The 21,795-nt window shown below is 39.6% G+C and overlaps 2 protein-coding genes across 2 annotated transcripts in view; one reads left to right on the top strand and one right to left on the bottom strand.

Moving 5' to 3' along the window:
- Nucleotides 1-10,790, top strand: part of uxs1 (UDP-glucuronate decarboxylase 1) — a 61,854-nt gene extending 51,064 nt beyond the window's left edge. The window contains exons 11-16 of the mRNA XM_023950550.1: nt 957-1,076; nt 2,855-2,898; nt 8,705-8,765; nt 8,848-8,905; nt 9,812-9,915; nt 10,128-10,790. Of these exons, the coding sequence (XP_023806318.1) occupies nt 957-1,076; nt 2,855-2,898; nt 8,705-8,765; nt 8,848-8,905; nt 9,812-9,915; nt 10,128-10,259 (519 nt within the window). The 3' untranslated portion in view covers nt 10,260-10,790. The remainder of the gene's footprint in view (nt 1-956; nt 1,077-2,854; nt 2,899-8,704; nt 8,766-8,847; nt 8,906-9,811; nt 9,916-10,127) is intronic.
- Nucleotides 10,791-10,882: 92 nt separating this feature from the next.
- On the bottom strand, nt 10,883-17,280 carry c21h2orf40 (chromosome 21 C2orf40 homolog). Its single transcript, XM_023950551.1, has 3 exons — nt 17,016-17,280; nt 12,313-12,482; nt 10,883-11,148 (listed from the first exon to the last, which is right to left on the bottom strand). Exons 1-3 carry the CDS (start codon nt 17,083-17,085, stop codon nt 11,050-11,052), a joined length of 339 nt encoding a protein of 112 aa, XP_023806319.1. The 5' UTR covers nt 17,086-17,280; the 3' UTR covers nt 10,883-11,049.
- Between the last annotated feature and the right edge of the window lie 4,515 nt (nt 17,281-21,795).

Here is a 21,795-nt window from a genome sequence, read left to right as displayed (position 1 = left end):
GTCATTTCTTTTGCAATCACACTGCAGGAACCTCCACCTACCTAAAAACCATGGGGAAAATGTTTCAACTTCCAGAATAAAGCATATCTGGAAATTAATGCAAGTGCAAGCTTTAGAATAGAAGTGGGAAGACCGGGTTTCATTAAAGACCCACCCTGATAAGGATGGTGTTTTTAACATGCTCTTGTGGCTTTTTTTAATAATGTAACTCTTGCTGCTCTGCAGAAACTATGTCCTACATAATGCCAGGTTTTTATATTGAAAAACTTCATAATCATAATTAAAAGACCACTGGGAACGTTTGGAAAAGAGATCAAAAGATGATCAGAGTCCATCTTTAACTTCAATGCGGTTCAACTTCAGAGGGCCACAGCCTTTTGCTCAACAGATGACCCTCTGAATCCTCTTAAGTTTGACGTGTGCACATTTAAAGCGGGTTCAAGTGCAGAGACAAATGAGTTTAGCTGAAAAATGCTAGCATAAATTCTTTATTAAAGTTCTGCTAAATTCTCAGAAAAACTATTTTCAAAAAGATCCACAACCTTGAGTCTCATTGATGATGTGTTTCTTTGCGGGATTATTCCATGTGGTGTCATTCGCTCAAAATGAATTGAACATTTCCATTCTAGAGTCCTTTTTTTTTTAATCTGTTTGTAAAATAGCTGAAATTTAAGTTTTTTTTTCACAAATGCTTAGCAGTAAGTTCAGGTATTTCCATTCTTTTTGCGAGGCTTGCCAAACTTTAATTTGCTCTGTATTGTCTGTTATTTTTGTCTGAATGAAATTGAAATGACTTTCATCTAATCTCACAAGTATTTCTTTTTCAGTCATGTTCCTGTGACAGCTTTGCTGTTCTCGTGAAACAAAGGAGTGAATGTTGGCGTAGTGCTGGATCGTGTGCATTGAAAGCACCACAAGGTTACGTTCTGAGTCCTCCCCTTTATTTCTGCTTTCAGGAAGGAGTGGAGGTGAGAGTGGCACGGATCTTCAACACCTTTGGCTCCAGAATGCACATGAACGATGGGCGAGTGGTCAGTAATTTCATCCTTCAGGCTCTGCAAGGAGAACCCCTCACTGTACGTATGACAGTCTTTTTCTCCTGTAAGCCTGTACTCTCCTGTTTGTCAAAGATTTTATATTGTTTTTTTCATTCAGGAATTGTCTATGTTGTTCCCCGGGATACATTATTTATGTAAAATATATATATATATATATATATATATATATACACATATTATTATTCATTCCCGCAGCAGACCAGGACTGCACAGATCATATGGTTCAGTTTCTAACTGCGCCTTTGAGCAAAGGTTTCACCCCCGCCACATACTCAAAAACTGAATGGGGCTGAAATCTCTTATAGGGCTCAAAACGTTTGTTTTCAAAATCTACTAATGAAACAAACAAATAAACAAAAACATGTTTCTGGGATACCCAAAGGAATTAATCAGGTTATTATTGGATGTTTTCCATTCTGTGGCAAAGTGGGAAATTTGACAATTTTCCGTTTCCCACAATACGGGAAAAGAAAACTTTTGATCAGCCAGTTTAACAAAAATTTGCAAAACACTCCACCAGTTTAAGTCTACAACCACGGTCCTTTTGACCTCTGACCATAGGAAATGGCCGCCATCTTGAATAATAAAAAAATAAATCATCATTTCTAACTACGACAAATTTAAAATCCTATGATGGATTTTTATCTATCCCCTCTAACTCCTTGAGCATCATTGGGAAGCTTCTTGAGATCAAATGTTTGCTTTAGAAGATGAAGATTTTGAACAGTGGTCGTGTGGCGAGCTTCCAGAGTGACATCACCCTCTTACTCGCACATTTTCTACTGGAGTATCGTGAAAATGTAATATCTGAATTATTGGATCAAGCTCAATTAACTTTCTCCGATTCTTCTAAAAAGTACATAGACCTGTTCGTCACCTCAAGAACAACCAAATAATAAAGTGGTTGCTATGGAGATAAATTCAACAGAAAAAAGTTTTTTTTTTTTAAATGAATTTGAAACACGTAGTTCTGACCAGATTGACAGGGGCAGAGGAACAAAGTGTGGTCTGTGTAGCAGCCATGTCAGGAGGGGGCTGTTAGGGTAGGGGCGGGTTTTGCCTGTGGGGCATAAAACGTCACTTCTGGATCTAATTTATATATATATGTATTATGTAATGGATAATGGCAGATGAAATGTGCATTATCAGAAATTATACCACGGTCTGGGTGAATACTCGATTCTGATTGGCTGCTGGGTGTGCATTAAAAAGTGATAACGCACGGTGAAAAAAGAGGTTCCGGTCACCTAGCTTAAATCTTCTGTATCACTGCGCCGGCTTCTTTAAAACAACCTTTAGCTTCATCATCTGGACAAAAACAAGCGGTAAGAGGTGAACTTTCTGAACTGCTGCTTTATTCAACCCAACAGGACGATCAGTATATATATATCACTTTATATCGCCAAATCTTGGCTGCAGCGGTGGTGCGGTGCCTTGTCATGTAACAAATAGTCCACTTTTTCTGAAAAAACGGGTGACTATTTATCTCTTTTGTAAGTGACCATGGTATAAGCGGGTTAATGACCTTTGAAGTGTGCATTATCACTTTTTAACACACTTAGCGGAAGCAACCGGCTTCAACGGCGTATATCAAAAAGTGAGAATGCATACTTCGTCGGCCATTGCCCCTTACTGAATCCAGACCCAACAGCCAATCAGAATCGATTAATCACCCGGACAACTGTATAAATATTTATAAATTTGCTGGATAGACTGTTTATTTATATGGAGTTTAGTTTATATATATTTCAATATTGGTTTTAGTGAATAAACTGCGGTTTCTGTTTTTCTTTCAGGTGTATGGAACTGGTTCTCAAACACGAGCCTTCCAGTATGTGAGGTTAGTGATTCAATTTAGTAAACAACAATTTTAGAAACAGTTGTCACAACATCACAGCGTGTCTGGTTTCATTAGGTCATTGATGTGTGTGAGTGAGTGAGTGAGTGCGATCACTGCATGTAAAACCTTTTGGGCCTTAAAAAAGGTGGGGGGAAAAATGCAATCATTTCAAAATGCGTTACATAATTTCCCTTTTTTAGATTTAGACAGGAGATTTCCTTCATATAAAACAGTAAAACCAAAGGATGAGTTATCTGTCTTTTATCTATCTTTTTCTTTTTCCTTTGCTTTTTTCATCTCATCTCTTCTTCCACATTTTCCTCTTCCCTTTTTTTGTCTCATTTTTTGTTTTACTCTCTTTTTTCTAGGTTTTTATTACTTGTATCATTTTCTTGTCCTTTTTTCCCCCTCATTACTCCCTCACTCCTTTCTTTTATGTTTTTTCCTCCATCATCTGTTTGGTTACCTGTGTTTTTTCTTTTTTTATTCTTTAATCTCCTTTTTGTTATTGAAATAGACATAGTACCGTAAATTCCGGGTTATAAAGCGCCGCACCCACCTATTTTAACGTGCTTAAATATTTTTGTACATACACAAGCCGCATCAGTATACAAGCCGCTGCCTCGACAAAGCGCGTCCTGACTACCAGAGTGTGCATGGCTCATTACCACACTGTGGGCAGGTACTGGCCTTTTCTCAAGCTCATGTATCTAATTACACCCACATCTGAAACAGCATGGACCTCTATTCTGTTCACAAGTTCCTCAGTTATGGGTTTTTTTATTTTTATTTTTTTTATTTTTTTTAACTTATTGACAAACTAGGTATCATACATAAAATTACTAACAGTAACCATATAATCAACATTACGTCCCTCAGTTATGATGAGGAAATTTACATCCGCGATCCCCCATTTCCCATGAGTCTTAGGGGCTAAAGGCGGGGCCAACGCCCGGCTCGCCATTCTGTTGTACGTGTTTAAGAATGAGCAAGGAGCAGCAGTGCATGGAGGGGTGAAAAGGAACAGCTCTCCTTCCACTTGTGTCGCGGCAGCATTATGGTACTAACGGGGCTGGTTAAAAAACATCAGTAAAATAGCGCGCGCCTCAGCGCGATACGCGCGCCTCAGCGCAACTACCCCTGGCTGCAGCCTGCAGAATGGGTCATCATAGTGGAATGCTTTGATTGCAGAGGAATGTGAACACGCTGTGGAATGTTAGCCCCGCCCATGCTGAGCCCGTCTTCTTCTTTGGTGGTTTTACAAGTTTCCATGTGCAATATTGCCACCTACGGGTTTTTAAGGAGTTTTTCCTTACTGTGAAGGGGGGGGTCTAAGGGCAGGGATATCAGTTTAGCTTAGTCTTTTTTGTTAAAGTTTAGTATTATCCTAATGCATTCTTTGTATTCATGATCCCTTTTTCATTGTATGTGCTAAAATAAAATAAAAATATTTAATTGAATTAGGGAATTTCTACCGTGATTCCTGCCTTCTTATGCCTTTTACAAGTTTCCATGTGCATGCATTAGGGAATTAATAAATTCTGTCTGGCCTCACAGACTCAAAAAATAACTCATTGGATGAACTCAATTTAATTGTTTTGTCAGGATTTACATCCAATAAATATGAGTAACCCGACCTCAAAGTAAATTCTTCCATGTAATGAAATATAATCGAGTTAGTCGAACTAAATTTTATCAAGAAAGGCAAAGGAAAAAAAAATAAGCAACAACGGTCTAATGCTAGATTCGAACTCAGAACCTCTGAGTTGTTAACCCGCTATCTAAGCCACTGAGCTATCACTCCGGTGATCACGCACGTGATCATGATCGTCTTTCGTCTTATTGGGAGAAGCCGAGTTGAAGCGATTTCATGCCACAGTTTCGTTTTTTACGTGGAAAAAGCGAACTAAAGTTTTCACTTTTGAAAAGTCGAAGGATTTGAAGGACTAATAGTCATACCAGGCATTACATTAGATGAAGGAGTTGAACATTTTAAAAGTTCAATGGTTAAAATAGGTGAAAAATTGTAGCCGTGAGACGGCAAAAAGAATAAAGAGAAACAGGAAAACAGCATTCAACAGCATGCCCCTTACTTGAACTCAATTATTTTGGATTACTGGAGTTATAGGGGAAACTATTTATACATTTTGTGTTAGGTCAATTAAATGTAGATACAATCTTTTAAAATAAATATTTTTAAATAAAACATACAGAATTTTATTGTGTTACATGAAAGAGGGGCTTGAATCATTTTTTTGAGTGATACATAAAAAAAATTGCACCATTCAAATTTTCCTCCTTCTGTTCTCTTTCTTCCTCATACAATTCACAATGACACAAAATGTGCTCCACTGATTCTTCCCCTTTCCTGCAATCACAACTGCTGTGACAAAGGTGAATCAAATGCATGGGCTCAGCGTGGGCGGGGTTAACATTCCACAGCGTGTTCACATTCCTCTGCAATCAAAGCATTCCACTATGATGACCCATTCTGCAGGCTGCAGCCAGGGCTTACTCCCTCAGCGCGGCGCGTTCGTCAGAAGCTTCCTTTCACAACAAACACTTGTTGCTCCCCGGACGCCTCTGCGCTCCGCGCTCGCCAAGCGGGCTCCTTGTCTCCCCTTCCTATCCGAAAAGCTCACACGGCGGCTGTGAGCTTTTCAATGCAAAATTCCGCTCAGTCAGAAACCGTAAAAACGACCAAATGGATTGCCTTTATGTAAATATTTTCATCTCTTGATCAACGCCAATAAAGTTATGATGTGGAGTTAGATTTAATAGCAACTTTTGGTTTTTTTCTTCTATAATATACAAAATGCACCGTCTTAGCCTGAAGCTAACAGAGAGCTGGGTGTTACTATCAGCTGAATGCACCATGAAGGTGATTTTTTTTTAATAAAAGCTGTGCATCGGCTGAGGGTGAGAGGCTCATTGTAACTTCTAGAAGCTGAAGGAAACCAAAGCAGAGCTTCCACAGCTGAGAGAAGCATGTTCTCCTCCACACGCGTGATTGTTTCTGAGTTCTAATGGTGGTATGAAGTTTCCTAAAATAATAAACGTGTTTCTGGATTTCCTTTGTCATCTATTTAACCATCTCTTCTTCTTCAGTCTAAATTTCTTCCTTGGCTGTCTAATCTTTGCGTCTCTTCCTGTTCCCTGCATCACTTTCTCTGTGACTTGAATGTGGTGCGGTTGTTCTTCAAGGTCACTCCGTCACCTGAGAAGACGTTCCACACATGTGTGTTATTTGTGCGTTCTGCAGCTCTCCTGAATGCTGGTTGTATCAAAAGGTTGTGTAAGACTTGTTGACAGGAAGTCAAGGTGAACACATGAATCAGCTTGATGCACTTTCCTTATCTCTAAGCCGGTGTTGCCTTTTCAAAGAGTGGATGTGTTTGTGCTGCTGCAGCAGAGAAGCAGCACATCAGAGCTCCAGCATCAGTGAACTGCCGCCTTCTGCTTCAGGGTTGTTACCTGCTGCTGCTGTGCTGAGAATCCAGGCACATTTCATTTGTAAAATACAATAAAAGTTGATTTGAGTCATTCTGGGAAAGATCAGAAAACTGTTCTCGCACAAACTCATTCCATCCACCAGAAATAGTTTTCTCACGTGTCCCCCTATAGCCTAAACCAAAGAAAAAAACCTTGTAGATCAAGTAGGGATGGGTTTAAAAATGGTTATTATAGTTATCAATTCATCAAAGTGTTAAAAGTATTTCTTTGTACTTTTAAGCAAAAAAATACTTTACTTTTGTTTTTAAAATTAATTAAAAGTCGAGCTTTTTTCAGTTTAAGTCACTAGTTATGTAAAAAAAATGAATCAAATTTAGATGAAAATGGACTAATAGTGATTTGTAATTGAATTAACGGGGAAAAGTCATAACCCTGACATCTTCTTATTGGCAAAAAACGCACCTGAACCAGGTGACTGGCTAGGTTTTTGAAAAACCAGCAGGGAGGGAGTCCGGAGTCCGACACCCCTGGACTAAGTGTGTTGTTCTCGTGTGTAATTCTGCTCTCACAGCAGACAGTGAAAGTTGAATATCGTCAATAGTGACGAGATTTCATCTTTGAAAGTTGGATAAACAGAACAATGTTCAGTTTACTGCCATGTAGATAGAATAAATCTGATTTATCATTGGTTTAATTATGAAATCTGCAAAGTCATTAAAAAAAAGAGTCAGTTTGTGTAAACGATGAATGAAAGTTATCATCCCATAAAACTTTCTTGCCGTATAACTCCTGGAATACTAAAAGAAAATCAGTTGATGCTATTTTGTACTTCATAAGAGAAGACATTCTTGAAATGTTGTTGGTTTTACTTTTTGTATGAAAGATAGGACAAGTATTCTTTTATCTATTTTAGAATTTTAAGTCGGTCAATTGCAAATATCTCACAATCTGGAAACATTTTCATTACACAACTACAGAAAATGGGGGGAAAAAATAACGGAAATTGAAGAAAGACTCGGCCTAGATCAGGAAATGTTGAAGCCTACATTTGTGTTTTTTCTGCTATAGTCAAACTGCAGGTGAGCCTGATAGTGAAACTGATGTTAGAACTCTTGGCCTATCTTATGGGGTCCAGATGACCCCACCCTTCCATTGACGTGTTCTCCCTACCATGACAAAGGTGGATAAAGGTGGAAAGATTTCATGTAATCCATGGACACCAGTGAAGATCACAAATCATTGAAGGTTTATCATCTGGACCCCGCAAGATAGCACAGCGGATAAAGTCTGTTGAGCCCCTGTGGTCTCATATTGTAACACAATTCAATTCTAAGCAGCATTGGAACCTTTACATCGTAGTTTTCAGAAAACCATTCAATGGAATCTATGGAAAAATGACTTATTGCATGATAACTGTGATTCCACACCAAATAAAAATACATAAAAATGAGCAGAATTCAATAACAGAAGTCAAACAGAAGGAGAGGACGATGGAGAAGCAATGAAAACATGTCAAATTCTAGTTTTAGTAGCTGGAAAGTGAGCATTTGTGGGAAAAGAAAAAGAGAGAACTCAGTCCAATGATGACTGGCAGTGCTCTGAAATGTCACATTGAGGTAAAAAACGTAGCCTAGTGAACAGAAAAAACTTTTTTAATGTTTCTTTTTGGTTGCTGTTATGAGCATCAAAATGAATTTCATTCAACTTTCTGACTTGCAGGGTCAGGGTGGAAATGCAGCTGTTTGCCGTCTGTCCAACATTCCTATTTGTTTCCTTTTTGTTCACATTAAGAACGTTTGGCATTTGAGCCACGAAGTAAAAAGAAAAAAAATCCTTTTTGTCGTTGTTGTTTTGCTTCAACGGGGGCAAAGGTCAGGAATGGAGTCCAGAGTAAACGGCTGCTTATTTGAGGTTTTTTGGTTTAAAAGGATAAAGTTTCCATTCCTGTTGTCATTACAGAAATAGAAATGACCTTTGTCAGGAGCGCCGACATAAGCCCACGCCTTTGCTCACTCTTTCCCGCTGGGTTCAAATATCTCCTCTTACTCACCTGAAGGGGGGTTGATTTTTATTTTATTTTATTTTTAGCAGTTTAACTTTTTTCCCCCAGAAATTCCAGTGACAAAAAATGGACATGGAAAAAATGTAGACATGAACGGTTGAGAGGAGGCAGTTCAATAAAGTTCATGGTGTCTGTATATTTTAACTGACTTCTTAGGTTCTTCTATTATCAGACACGGATGTGTTTTGTCACATACCTTACATGTTTCGACATCCGTCGAAACATGTAAGGTATGTGACAATAGAAGAACCCTATGAGTCAGAGGCATAAGTGTGTTTGTCTGCTTTGCAGTGACCTGGTGAACGGCCTGGTGTTGTTGATGAACAGTAACATCAGCAGTCCTGTCAACCTGGTGAGTTCCTCTGTCATGACGTTTGGAGGAAATGGCCGCATTTGTTTTCGGATCTCCTGACAATAAGCCGCTTTGTTTGCAGGGGAACCCGGAGGAGCATACCATTCTGGAGTTTGCACGTCTCATTAAAAGTCTGGTCGGTAAGGCCGCCGCCCGCCAATGTCCTGCAGAGCTGGCTGAGCGCACACGTTTAGCTTTGCTTAGATGGACACAGCGTGTCACTCAGTCATGACACAGATAAAAAAAAGTTATTAAAAAACAATTTTTTTATAACAATTTGTATTAATTTATTCTTGTATAACCATTTTGAAATAATTTTTAGTGATAGCTCAGTAAGTGGTGACAATAATAAACTCATAATGTATTTATGTCTTGGCTCATAAACATAAAATTGACATTTTTGTTTTTAATTAAAGATCAACTGCAATGCAAATTGTGTTTTTAACGTGTTCTTGTGGCATTTTCTGATGATGGAGGACATTTATAAAGAAAATTAAGCTTAAAATTGCATTTCTGAGTATTTCTTTATTCAAATCATTAGGAATCAGGAGCAGATGAAAAATATAGTTGGAAAAATATTATATTTGTCACATAGAAAATAGGCTGGACTCGCCACAAGCTCCCCTGCTCCAAGCTCTCAGCAATGGGGAGGGAAGAGGGGGTGGTCATCAATGGTCCAGCCCACAAATCAGAGGTGAATTTATAAAAAAAAAAGTCCTGCCGCTCAGCAGAAACAATGTCCTAGAAAACGAGACAGGTTTGTTGATTTTGGCTTAAAATGGCATCATCGTAATTTCAAGACCACTTTTAAAATGGATACAAAAATGACCGGAGTGGGACTTTAAAAAGATTTCATTCTTTTAAGCTTTGAGTGACAGAATGCAGAAAAAAAAGTTTTGTACTTCCATATTTGTTTTTATAAAGCAAAAACACCTCAAATGTAGCCTCTGGTCTTTGGGTCCAGGTGTGTTTTAGTGACAACCATTGACAAAGCTCAGTATTTTACAAATCCTGGCGATAGTGCTGACGTTGTTTTTCCCTCTCAGTGAGCCACAGCCAAATCCAGTTCCTCGCAGAAGCCCAGGACGACCCACAGAGGAGAAGGCCGGACATCCGAAAAGCCAAAATGTTGCTGGGCTGGGAGCCAGTGGTACGTTTTAAGCTACGTTCACACGGCCCTCGACAACACACGTTCAAGAGACCACTTTCAAGGAAAAGTCTATGTAAATGCGCGTTTGCATAGACCTTTCCTAGAAAGTGGTCGCTTGAGTCCTTAGTGCCGATGGCGGTGTGAAGCTCCTCGTTTCACCCCCACATGTGTGATTCTATTTACTCAGAGCTGCTTTGTCTTTGGTTGAACAGGTTCCCCTGGAGGAAGGCTTGAACAAAACCATCCAGTACTTCAGTCGAGAGCTGGAGCACCAGGCCAACAATCAGTACATCCCCAAACCCAAAGCCGCCCGCATGAAGAAAGGAAGACCCAGACACAACTGAAGCCGCGCCTTCATCTGAACCTCTCTTAAAACTTGAAGGGCATCTCTTTCGTGCCCCCTAATGAGTCGTTGCCCCCTCAGGAACTGTCTTTTCGAGAAAAAGTGGCGGAGTCCTGAAAGCTTCTGCTGCCTTGCGTTGGAGCTGCGGGCGCTCATGGGGTGAATTTTTGCTCATACCGGCGCCGCGTCGAAGCCTTAATGACAAGAGGCTACGACTTTGAGCGTTTCCAATCCAGCCTACGTTTTTGTGATTTTTTGTGCTTTTATTATTTAATACCCATTCAGTCTGCTGATTGTGACTGTGCAGCCGGGATTCAGGTTTATCTTCCCTGTTTGTTCTTTCTGTGGAAAGTCCGGATGATTTTTTTTTTATTTTGAACTGGATTTTTGTGAACGCTGCACTTCAGGACCGGACAGTTCCTCCACAGACTGTTACGACACCACCGCGTGTTTCTCAAGCCATCGTTGTGTTTGTGAAGTTTCATCAGAGATTTTGATGTGAAAAGCCTATTTTAATAAAATATTTCCAGTAGTTTGTGTACGGTATCATCGTGTATGAGAGTACCTCTATGTTTTAGGTGTAAATCTTTTTTTTTTTTTTATCCGGTAAAAATAAAGAATAAGTCTGTGCAGGAAATCTTTATTTCCAAGCAGGCAAATCCCAACAGATTTCTGAGTAGATCCCATTGTTTGAAGAGATTACTCAGATTAAAACTACATGTAGATCATTTGGAGGAGTAACTAGCAGATGTGGATAATAGACGGTTTTTGACTGTGTGTAGGAGCCAGATTCATGGTCCATAGGGGGAGTTTTCATCGTAGTGGTGCTGGCGGCCGTGGTCGCTGGCGCGGGCTTGGTCCATCCAGTAAGACAGGTCGGCCTCCAGCCTCTGAGGAGGAAGAAAAGACGGTCATTCATTGATTAACTGTAGAAAACTGCAACAGACATGCGTGGAGAGAAACGGCTGAAAAGGCCAATGGTTCATCAGAAAAGAAACCAACAGCAGCCGACGCGTGCAGGCTGTTAGGATGCTGCCAGACAGGAAGAAAAGCAGAGAGTTGCTGGGTTTCTTCAGTTTCCGACCTGAAGGAAAACCAAAGCTGTCTTTTTAAGTTAGGTTCAGGCACCGTATCAACCACTAAACGGCTTATATCATGGTTTTCTTTAGCCTGTCACAGTAAACTATATCCATGTATATAATAAAATACCTTTGGCACACTAAAGAACAATTTTTTAAATAAATAGTTATTTTCGCAGCTCGAGCTCTGAGGCGCCTCCTTTCTCTCCATGTGGGTGCCGCCCATTTCATGACATCCTATAGTTGGCCTCGGCAGCATGTCTGCCTTTCGCCCACCAAAACAAACCTACATCCAAACTTTTGCAAAGGTTGATGTGCATACTGGGCATATAAAAGGAAAGCGTTTATAGCCGATCACTGCTAGTTCCACGAAAAAGAGGGTGTGTGTTAGCCTGGGGGCGGGGCTGGCGGCATAGACTCCTCCTGAAAAGGGGCGGTTCCTCACTTTTTGATGTCACAATGTGAGAACCCGCTGGTTTTCGTGGACTGGGAGGGGCTGGTGCTCAAGGTGCAGGTTTTTAGAGGAATACTCAGAAATGCATGAATGGATCAAAATACCACTTTGGAGAAGTTTTTTTTGTGAGGAATGAACATTATAATACACTTAAAAGCTCAAAAAAAAAAAGATTTAGCACGATATTGATCCTTTCACAACATCGGTGCTTCATTTTACGTTCCTAAAATTAAGATAGGTAGTTTTGTTTCTAGTACAGGTACAGGAAACCTGTGCTTTGTGCTATCCTAGGCACTTTAACCTTGGGAGTTGGGTCATCTAGACCCACTAGACAGTGCTCTGAACCTTTTTTCTTCAATGATTTGTGATCTTCACTGGTGTCCATGGATTACATGAAATCTTTCCACCTTTATCCACCGTTGTCATGGTAGGGAGAACACGTCAATGTAAGGGGGGGGTCATCTAAGATAGCACAAAGGTTTTAACATTTTCATTACCTGGCTTGTTTTCTTTTAACTGACCTGCTCATCATATCCCAGCTGCATGAACTGCATGATCCACTGCTGGACGTCAGGTCTGCTTCGATCCCAGATGTTCCTCTTGGATCTGCTCAGCTTCAGAAGGAATTCTTTGGCCTTGGAAGAAGGAACGTCAATCGTCGACTCGGATGGGGATTTTCCAGTTTCTGCCACTAGGGGTTAAAGATTAAAAAAAAAAAAAAGAGTACTGTCAATGTGGAGGCCATCATCTGTTCTCATTCTAATGTGATTGACACGAAAACGTCAGCATCTCTTTTCCTCAAGATGATGTGGACGCATCTGTGGAGGAAAATCAATGAAGGTGGTGATCTACAGTTTGTTAATTAGTTATGCTTTGAAGAATAGTTTATCCATTTTTTGTAAATTAAAAGGAGATAAGTCAAATAAATACTGCAAACTAAAAGCTATTTTTCACATAATCATTGTTTAAAATGATATAAAAATGTCATTTTAGTATTTATAAAAGTTGTTTGTCTGCTCACATCTAAAGGAAACCGGCTGCAGACTTATTTGCACATAACATTTGATTGCATTTTCATTTTAAATGCTTCATTCTTTTAAAGTGGATACATGCAGCAGCAGGCAACCACAGGATCACTTATGTTTTACTGCATCAAATTAGAACACAGTCAAAATCCATGAACTTCTCAGGGTCTCACAGACCCTCATTTGTATGAAACCATCCTTACTATCTATGTGGGTTGGCTGGGGGACACTCAGAAGATTCTAGGTTGCCTGCTCATGTATTGAAGTGTCTTTGGGCAAGACACTGAACCCCACATTGCCCCCCTGGTGGTCGTAGGTTGGCGCCAGTGTTCGGCAGTGTGGCTGCCAACAGTGTGTGTGTCAGCGCGTGGATGGGACTGAGACAGTAAAGCGCTTTGGTCCTTCGAAGAAGTCATAAAGGTAAGTAAACGCCATTTAACAGTTAATTAAATTGGTAGCCTAGGAACGGTTATACTTGTTCAGTGGGTGGTAACTCCTGTCTGGGTTTGCACAGTATGTAACCATTGATGTTTTTGGTCCAGCAGAAACACAACTTCAGCTCAGAAGCAGATGGACCACATTGTCATGATGTTCATGCTTTTTTTTTTTTTGTTTCAATCCCAATGACCTCATGTTTAATATTTTGCCACTATTGTAGACCAAGAGAAAAGCAGCTGGATTGCTCAGTTGGATTAGTGCACGACTGGAACAGGGTCCAATTCCCAGGAGGCGGGATGAACCTCATCCAGCATGGTTCTATAAGCAAGACCCTTTACCTTACTATGTAACCACAAGGGGTCCAAGTCTGGTTCCCCCTGTGGATATAAAACACAGGGTTGTGACAGGAAGGGTATCTAGTGTAAAAAGCTAACCCCTGAAGAGGTGAACATTGGACCGACAGCAGGTCAAGAGTTCCCGTTTAATTTCAAACAATTGATGTCATGTTTGGCACTCACAATTGTACTGTTCTCTAGACCAAACAACCGTGTTGTGGCACACACCTGAAAACAGAGCAAGCATTCTGGACCAACTGAACAAATTGGATGTTGAGGGTCAAATGCCTCTTTGCTCTTTGACCTTGAACCAACGGTTTGGTTTGAGAAGGCCCCCAAAGTATGGGACCCTTTTTTTGTTTATGTTGAGGCGCTGAGATTTACATTTTATTTTATTTTTTTCTTTTACCTTGGGGGTTTTAAAATAATTTATTGGACTCTTTTGCAATTTTGCATAGTTTTTTTTGCTGTTGCTTTTTATGATTGATGCCTTTTGGTGGATTCTTTCCCCTTTTTTAACTTGTTCCTGAATATGAAGAAAAATAAAATGTTTTTAAAAAATAAATAAATATATAAAAAGATACACCACCGCTGCAGATATCTTCAAGAACACTTCAAAAGTACTACAGTTTGTTAGTAAAACTTCAAACAAAAGCCTGAATAGAGTCTTCACTGTGGGTTGTTTTCTGTGTCCATCCACACAATGTAGAATAAAATGTGATTCTAGAGACTCGATGACCAACTTCCAGTTCTTTGTTTTCTGATTCTGGAGCTAATAAGGTCATTTTTGCCTCTCTGACTCATCGGTGGTCATCCACAGTCATGCACAATCGACTGTGATGCACGCTCAACAAGAATCACCATTAACCTATTCAGCAAGTTGGCCTGAAGCAGCTTGTTCCTCATATAGGACCTTAGCGCACCAATAAACCTTGCTGGTGCTTTATCAGTGTTTCTCAAAAGCAGCTGATTAACTTTAAAGACCCACTGTGATAAAAAAAAAAGGCTGTTTTTGGTGTTTTCAACTTGTTCTTGTGGCATTTTTTTAATGATGGAGTTCCAATATTGCTCAATTTTTCTTGTGCTAATGATGTAAGGTTGGGGATGTGAGGGGCTGTGAGCTAGAAAAAAAGAAAAAGGATGACGGGAAGTGGGGATGGGCTTACTCCACACCAACAGTCCCTCACACAATTCAGAGGTATAATGAAGTACTGCTGCTCTGCAGAAACTATGTCCCAGAAAACAACACAGGTTTTTAGATTTTGCCTAAAATTAGAAATTATAAGACCACTGGGAACACTTTTACAATAGATCAACAGACGATCGGAGTGGAACTTTAAACAAATCTTTAAATCTACAAGCAAGCAAAAGACAAACTAATCTAATCCAGACTAGATGCAGGAACTGCATTATTATTATTATTCCAGGTTCGATCACCGTCTTGCCCGGCCATGTGTTGAAGTGTCCTTGGGCAAGACACTGAACCCTTCCTTGCCTCTGGTGGAAGGTTGGCGCCACCAGTGTCTGAATGGGTGAATGGGTTTGTGACTGTAAAGCGCTTTGGGCCTTTGAGGAAGATAAAAAAAAGAGCAATACATTTTTCGCCAATTACCATTTGCCATTAGAACTTCAAGAGACCACTAGACAGTGCGCTGAACCTTTTTTCTTCAATGATGTGTGATCTTCACTGGTGTCCATGGATTACATGAAATCTTTCCACCTTTATCCACCTTTTTCATGGTAGGAATAACACGTCATTGTAAGGGGGGGGGTCATCTGGACCCTACAAGATAGCACAAGGGTTAAGAAGACATTTTGATAGGTTTTTCAGGCTTACTTATCAAAGTTGTCATAAATTAAAAAAACTATCAAAGTCTTCTTTTTACCTCTGTGCCGTCCGGTTCCTCTCTATTCTGGAAAAGCCTTCATGCTCTCTGTTATCTATCAACCTTATTAAAGGCATAAATACAAACCATTCATGAAGGGCTTCAGATCAGGAGCACAACACCTGCGGTTCCTTGATTCTAACCTCTATCTGAGGCCCTTCATCACAATCTCCTCCACCAGCTGTCATTTAACCCTTGTGCTATCTTAGATGACCCCACCCTTACATTGACGTGTTCTCCCTACCGTGACAAAGGTGGATAAAGGTGGAAAGATTTCATGTAATCCATGGACATCAGTGAGGTTCACAAATTATTAAAGAAAAAGGTTCAGAGTACTGTCTAGTGGGTCTAGATGACCCAACTCCCAAGGTTAAATAAGAATTCGGTCCTGAATTCTCATTTGTTTGCATGTTGTCGCACTATATCTTTTAGATTCAAAAATGTTATGTTTTTAATAAAGATGGCAAGTATTCATGCTTTTAATTGTTCGTGTTTTATAATAAACAAGGAAACAAATCTTTGGGTAAAAGGCGCCTTAGGCTGGCAGGATCTTAGCTGCAACCCCTGCAGTCAAGCTTTTACAATAACAAGCCATTGAAAGCAATCTGGAGATATTTGGTCACCCAATCTTTGCAGTGTGGTTTAATTTACACACAATGGCTGGCTTTTTAATAGTGAGCCTAGTTCTTCAAGTATTGTAACACCATTTAAATCAGATTCAGTTTGGGCTTTGAAAAAATGATGCAATGGTAAAGCACTGGTCACAAATGCCCTTCTACAGTAGCCAATAAACCTCTGCAGAATGTTTCTGGACTGTGGGAGGAAGCTGGAGTGTCTGGCTTGTTCCAGCCATTCCAGAACACACAAGGACAACATGCAAACTCCACACAAAAAGGTACCAGCCTGGAATTGAACCAGGGCCATGGCCTTCTCACTGTGAGGCCAGAGTGCTATGTCACCATGTTCAACCCATGGTTAAAACATTTTCCAAAATTTCCCTACAAAACAGGGAGTGGGGGTTGGGTATCTTGTCACTTGTTGTGTTCCTCCTGTTCCTGGCTAACGGATTCCAGAATTTAGGAATTTCCTGGAACGCAGAAGCTTCCAAAGTTGAATTTAGTTTGTTGTTGTTTTTTCTGCATTTGCAGACTTTTCTCCATGTGGTCTAAATACGTGTGTGTGTGTGTGGGGGGGTGTGTGTGTATGTGTGCACCCATGGTCTGCGGGATGAGTTAGGTATGCATGCCCCCCCTCCCCCACGCTCTTTCTTCCAGGGTAAAAAGCCGTGAAGATAAAGAGAAACGTACACACTGTTTCTCATGAGTCGTGGTAGAGGCCGATACAGTTGTGTCAAAAACAAAAATACATCACAATTTAGAAGATTACAAAAGAGAAAAAAAATTGATTTCAGATTTTTTTGAGACTGAGATCTCTGCAAAGATTTCCAAGCTTGCTGACTGAAGTAGCTTTAAATAAACATGGGAGCACACAACAAAGCAAGAAAGCAGCAAAGAGGAAGGAATATGGACACTGAGCTTACCTGTAAGAAGTGTTAGCATTGCCACGACAACCAGGAACAACAACCTCAGGCCGAGTTGCTGCGATGCCATGTTGGACCCACTCTTGAGTTTTTCTAATGCTCCCGAAAAGCAACAACTGTGCAGAAGCTGTTCAGCGACCAAAGAGATCAGTGGGCTGAAACCCAGACTTTCCAAGTGGAAACTGGCCTGCGGCACTGGAATGCCATTTACCTCCCAGCCTACAGCAGCAGAACCACAACTGGGAGCATTTTCCGCTCTTAAAGGAATTCTTTTTACTAAGTACTTTTCCATGAACACATGTAGGACAAAAGCAGCAGACAGGCAGGAAAAAAGCAGAAAAGGTTCATGCAGTGAAAACAGTCCCAGTTTGGTAAATTCTCCCTTTTTTTCAAACTGCATCATCATCAGAAACGGCTTTTGTCAACCAACACTAACACAATTGTTGACCTTGTTTAAATAATACAAAGAATTTCAAGGTGTTTTATTGATTACTTGATTCTGTGTCTACATGTTTAGTCTGCACACTCTTGCATCTGCTACAAGCTGGAGTGTCTGTCTCAAGGACACGAGGAGGAAGGACTGAAGAATCGATTAGAAGATAACTTCTCCACCTGTGCCACTGCTGCTGCATGGCTTGAGTTCATTTATTCTGACAATCATGTAAATCTCTCAGGAATTCAGCCTTCACCACGAAGAGTTGCAGGGAAAGACAACACACGGCCAAAATGCGAGGAGTTTGCAGGTACCAGTCTTTCACAGGGAGGTTTGCCTTAAGAGCTCTGGAAGGAATGAAGCCTCTTCCCCCTGAGAGCAGGAAACCACCTGATAACATCTGACTAAAGAAGATTAGTTGATACATGTAACCAGATGACATTTACGGGACTTTTTAAACATCCAGTAGCAAAGTACACTGCTAGTGTAATAAAAAAAAAAGCATCTTTAAGTGCCCAAAATGTAAACAATCAGATGTAATTTTTGGAGGCAAAACACAAGTAAAAAAACCATGGATCAAATCCAGCTCTAATGCAGTTCAGTCCAGAAGCCCCCGGCTGCAGTTTGCCTCAATGTGGGCGGAGTTAAGCGCGTCGCACTCCGCCCACTTTAAGTGATTTTTTGTCACAGCAAAGGTTGCCATTCAAAAATACTAAGTTTCTCAGCTTTTAAAGGCTGATCTGGTTTCTTCAGTCGGTAATGATCTGCTCTGATTAGGAGAAGATTCTCAGTGGTTCCAGATTTAGCTTCTTTTTCCAGTGTCACTCAATTCTGAATAAAGAAACATGAACATGGTGAGCCTCAATGTAATCATCTCAGCATACACTCCCGAGTCCGGTAGGTGTCAATATTGCACGAGGAAACTCATAAAATGCGAAGAAAAATACGATAATTGCGCTGACGAAGAAGAATCACGTGCACGATTGACCCCGCCCTCGTTGAGCCACGCCCCGGTCTGCACACGGTCCAACAGCACGAGTTGGTCAAAAGTAAAACCTTTGAAATAATTTCATGGATCTTTTGGTCTGTTTCAGGTCAAGGATAAAGAGTAGATGAGATAACTCAGGGTGCTGTTAAAGTATTTCAGATGGATTCATGCAGGTGACATATTTATTACTCAAAATGTCCACACAGCCCAAGGTGTGCGACGACACACATATAGGATTTAAATTGTTTAAGTAAACGCCTGTTAAAGTTGTTTTTCGTGTTTTTGTAAAAAAAATATTTGTCTTAATCTGACTCAATTTTTTGTGCTTCATATTTATTTAAAGTAAATTTTAATATTATATACAAATATTTTATTTTCCACACTATAAGGCACACTTCTAAAATTAGTTTTAACAATATATTGTAAAAAAAAAAAAAAACAGGTAACAGAGCAAGAATGTATATTCTGACTGAGTAACAGCTGTTTTTTTCTCTATAGAAATCTATAGGATTTTGGCTTCTTGGAACCAGCAGGTACTTCCTGTTTGGAACGTGAGGGGGGAGGCGTCACTTAGTCCAGTTCAATGGTGGGACTTTGTCAAAATATAAAGTATAACTTGGTTTAATCATCTCTCGTACTGTCATAAACCACATTAGTTATTCCATAATTTACACATTATGTTGAAGTTTGAGGAAACTCATAAAAGCAGCTGCAGTGACAGTAGTTAACCATACAGAACAGAGAGCGAACAAAATGTTTATTTTGAAGTCCTGTCTTTGTAAAATTCGCAAGAGGCTTTTCATTAAAAGTGATTTTACTAATAGAAAGGTGAGCAAGCAGCTTCAATCAGAGCATATTTGGAATTCCTTTCTTTAATTACAGAAGAGAATTCAAATAAGAACAATAGAAAAAAGAAATCTTTGTGTGTCTGTCACTTTAACAAAGACATTTTTCTGAAATAAAGATGTGGGGAAGCTAGATAATACGCAAAAACTTTGTCAAAGTATTATCAGCACAAAGAAAATTATTTAAAAAATACAGCACAAATTTAAAGATGTTTTTTCTTAACCAGAAATGGAATCAATTATTTGATTTCTGATTTTAAATGATAAGTCAGCATTGCATTTATTAAGTGGAGGTCATTTGATTTGATTATTAAATCCAGGCCATCTTTTTATCACACTGCATGCACTGCCGCTAAGGCTGAATATTACAAGAAAATGTTTGGCTAAAAGTAAATTATTATCCTCATTCCGTGGTGATAAACATATTTTTTCATAGTGTTTTCCAAAGTTTTCCAAACAAAACACCACCACATTTTATTGTAAATAAATGCAACATGCAGAGGAAATCTCTCCTTAAAAACAGCTGTGCAAAAGTGTCTTTTTCCCCAACAGGAAGGGGCCCAGCACTCCACCCGAAGGCCAGGAAACCCTTGCACCACCATTCATGCCCCCTGACACTTTAGAGGGACCAGACCTGAACCTTTTTTCTTCAATGATTTGTGATCTTCACTGGTGTCCATGGATTACATGAAATCTTTCCACCTTTATCCACCTTTGTCATGGTAGGGAGAACACGTCAATGTAAGAGTGGGGTCATCTAAGATAGCACAAGGGTTAAAAGTGACCATGTGACAACACACGTGATGACAGCAATGCAAAGAAAACTCCATTTAAGAAATTCTTAGCTCTGCTGCTCATTTTCCATACAATGTGGGATAATTTAAAATAAAATAAAAAGGTTATTCAAAGTTTTAAAGGTTTTGCCAAATGTTTTAAAATATTTTGATGTGATGTCTTACTTTCTGTTACTTCCTGCCTCACCTGTTTTTCTTTGGTCCTTTTTTTGTCATTCAGTATGATTATTGATGTATCATTTTATCTCCTCTAATGTTTAGATTGTCATTTATAGTTTTGAGGAATTTGACTTGTCCTAAAATAGTGTTTGTGCGATGATAGGCTCTGTTTTTTTTTTTTTGGTCCTTTTCAAGATAAAAAAAAGATGGGGAATATATTACTTTTCTTAAATCAATTTCAAAACATTGACATCTTTCAATAACAGTTTGTTAACATTTAATAAAAATCAGAAACACACGTCTTGTTTGTTTCTGTTTAGGGCTTAAATCCCAGCAGGTTTCTTGTAAAACAGGAGAAAAAGTAGCTCAGATGTTGTTCTCACTCCAGAAGTTTGCAAGGGTCTGCGGAGGATCATCAACTTTTAATTGATTTTCATCCTTTTCTTTTTTCCGATGACCCAGGGTCACACGTGTTTCCTGGGCCCGATAGCAAAGTTAATTAAGGAACAAAGCTGGTATTGGATGTTTATTCCTGCATCAGAGGCTAAATGATCAGACCTGAGATTTGTCTCTGCTGGAGTATCTGGTCTGAAAAGACGCGGTAAAGTAACTGTGACTCTTGTCTTTAAGGTCTGTCTGCTTTAGAATCTGGTCTTTTTCTCGTCCTGGACCATATTACCGCTAATCCAAATGATGGCAGGTGCTTCTTAAGGCGGCGACCAACATTGAAATTCTCAAGGCTTTCTATGCTCTTGTTTAAAACATCGATCACTTAGTTTACAGAGTCCAGGAAGGACTGAAGAGGAGCTGAGAGGCAGACTCATAAATATGAAAGAGATTCAATGCAAAAAAAAAAGTGGTGTCATTTTCCAGATAAATGCGACCAAACAAGGCACGACTGTGAAGTTCACATTTAATATTCCTTCTTTAGTTATTTTTCTTATGAGTCTTGCACGGCCTAGTCCATTCTGCAGCAGCTCAGGTCGTTGTCATTTCTCAGATGTTCCAGTGTGGCGTGGTGTCTTTGTAGAGAGAAATTGGAAAAGTGTTTTTTACAATCCATCTGCTGAAAATTCAACACTGAATATTTTAATTAAACATGACTGAAGGGATGAACGAAACACGGTTGTCGGGATAACTCTTGTTGTATTTTCTTTTATTAATGTCCGATGTGCTATATCATCGGTCCTGCATCTGTGCTGTCCGATTTTTTTATTTTTTTATTCAAACTAGATTGTAGAATGAAGTATTTTCATATTTAAATTTTCATATTTAAACATCTGCAATGAGCTCAGATTGTTGGACTTGTTTTAACTGAGCTGTTTTCTTACCTTCTTCACTGTGTCTGCTCTCATCTTTTTTTTATTCATAAATATTTCTTTTATTCTTACAGTCGCGAAACGTCTCTCTTTTGTCTCCGTGATTCTGTGCTCCATCCTCTAAAACTACGTCGTTTTTAAGTTTATTTTTGTGGCTTTGTGGCTTTGCTGCTCTTTCTTGGTTTTACTCTGAGAGATATTAGTCAGAACGGGTAAAGACTCCAGAATCCAGTTCGAACAGA

Source organism: Oryzias latipes, chromosome 21 (genome assembly GCF_002234675.1).
Source record: "Oryzias latipes chromosome 21, ASM223467v1".
Classification (NCBI taxonomy): domain Eukaryota; kingdom Metazoa; phylum Chordata; class Actinopteri; order Beloniformes; family Adrianichthyidae; genus Oryzias; species Oryzias latipes.
This window is presented reverse-complemented; position numbering and strand designations above follow the sequence as displayed.

Bases quoted from the DNA above. Each gene is read 5' to 3' on its own strand.
- c21h2orf40 (XM_023950551.1), bottom strand. From the start codon at position 17,085: ATGGCATCGCAGCAACTCGGCCTGAGGTTGTTGTTCCTGGTTGTCGTG. The intron at 12,483-17,015 runs GTAAGCTCAGTG...TTTAACCCCTAG, and splicing joins AATGCTAACACTTCTTACAG to TGGCAGAAACTGGAAAATCC. The intron at 11,149-12,312 runs GTCAGTTAAAAG...CTTCCTCCTCAG, and splicing joins AGCTGGGATATGATGAGCAG to AGGCTGGAGGCCGACCTGTC.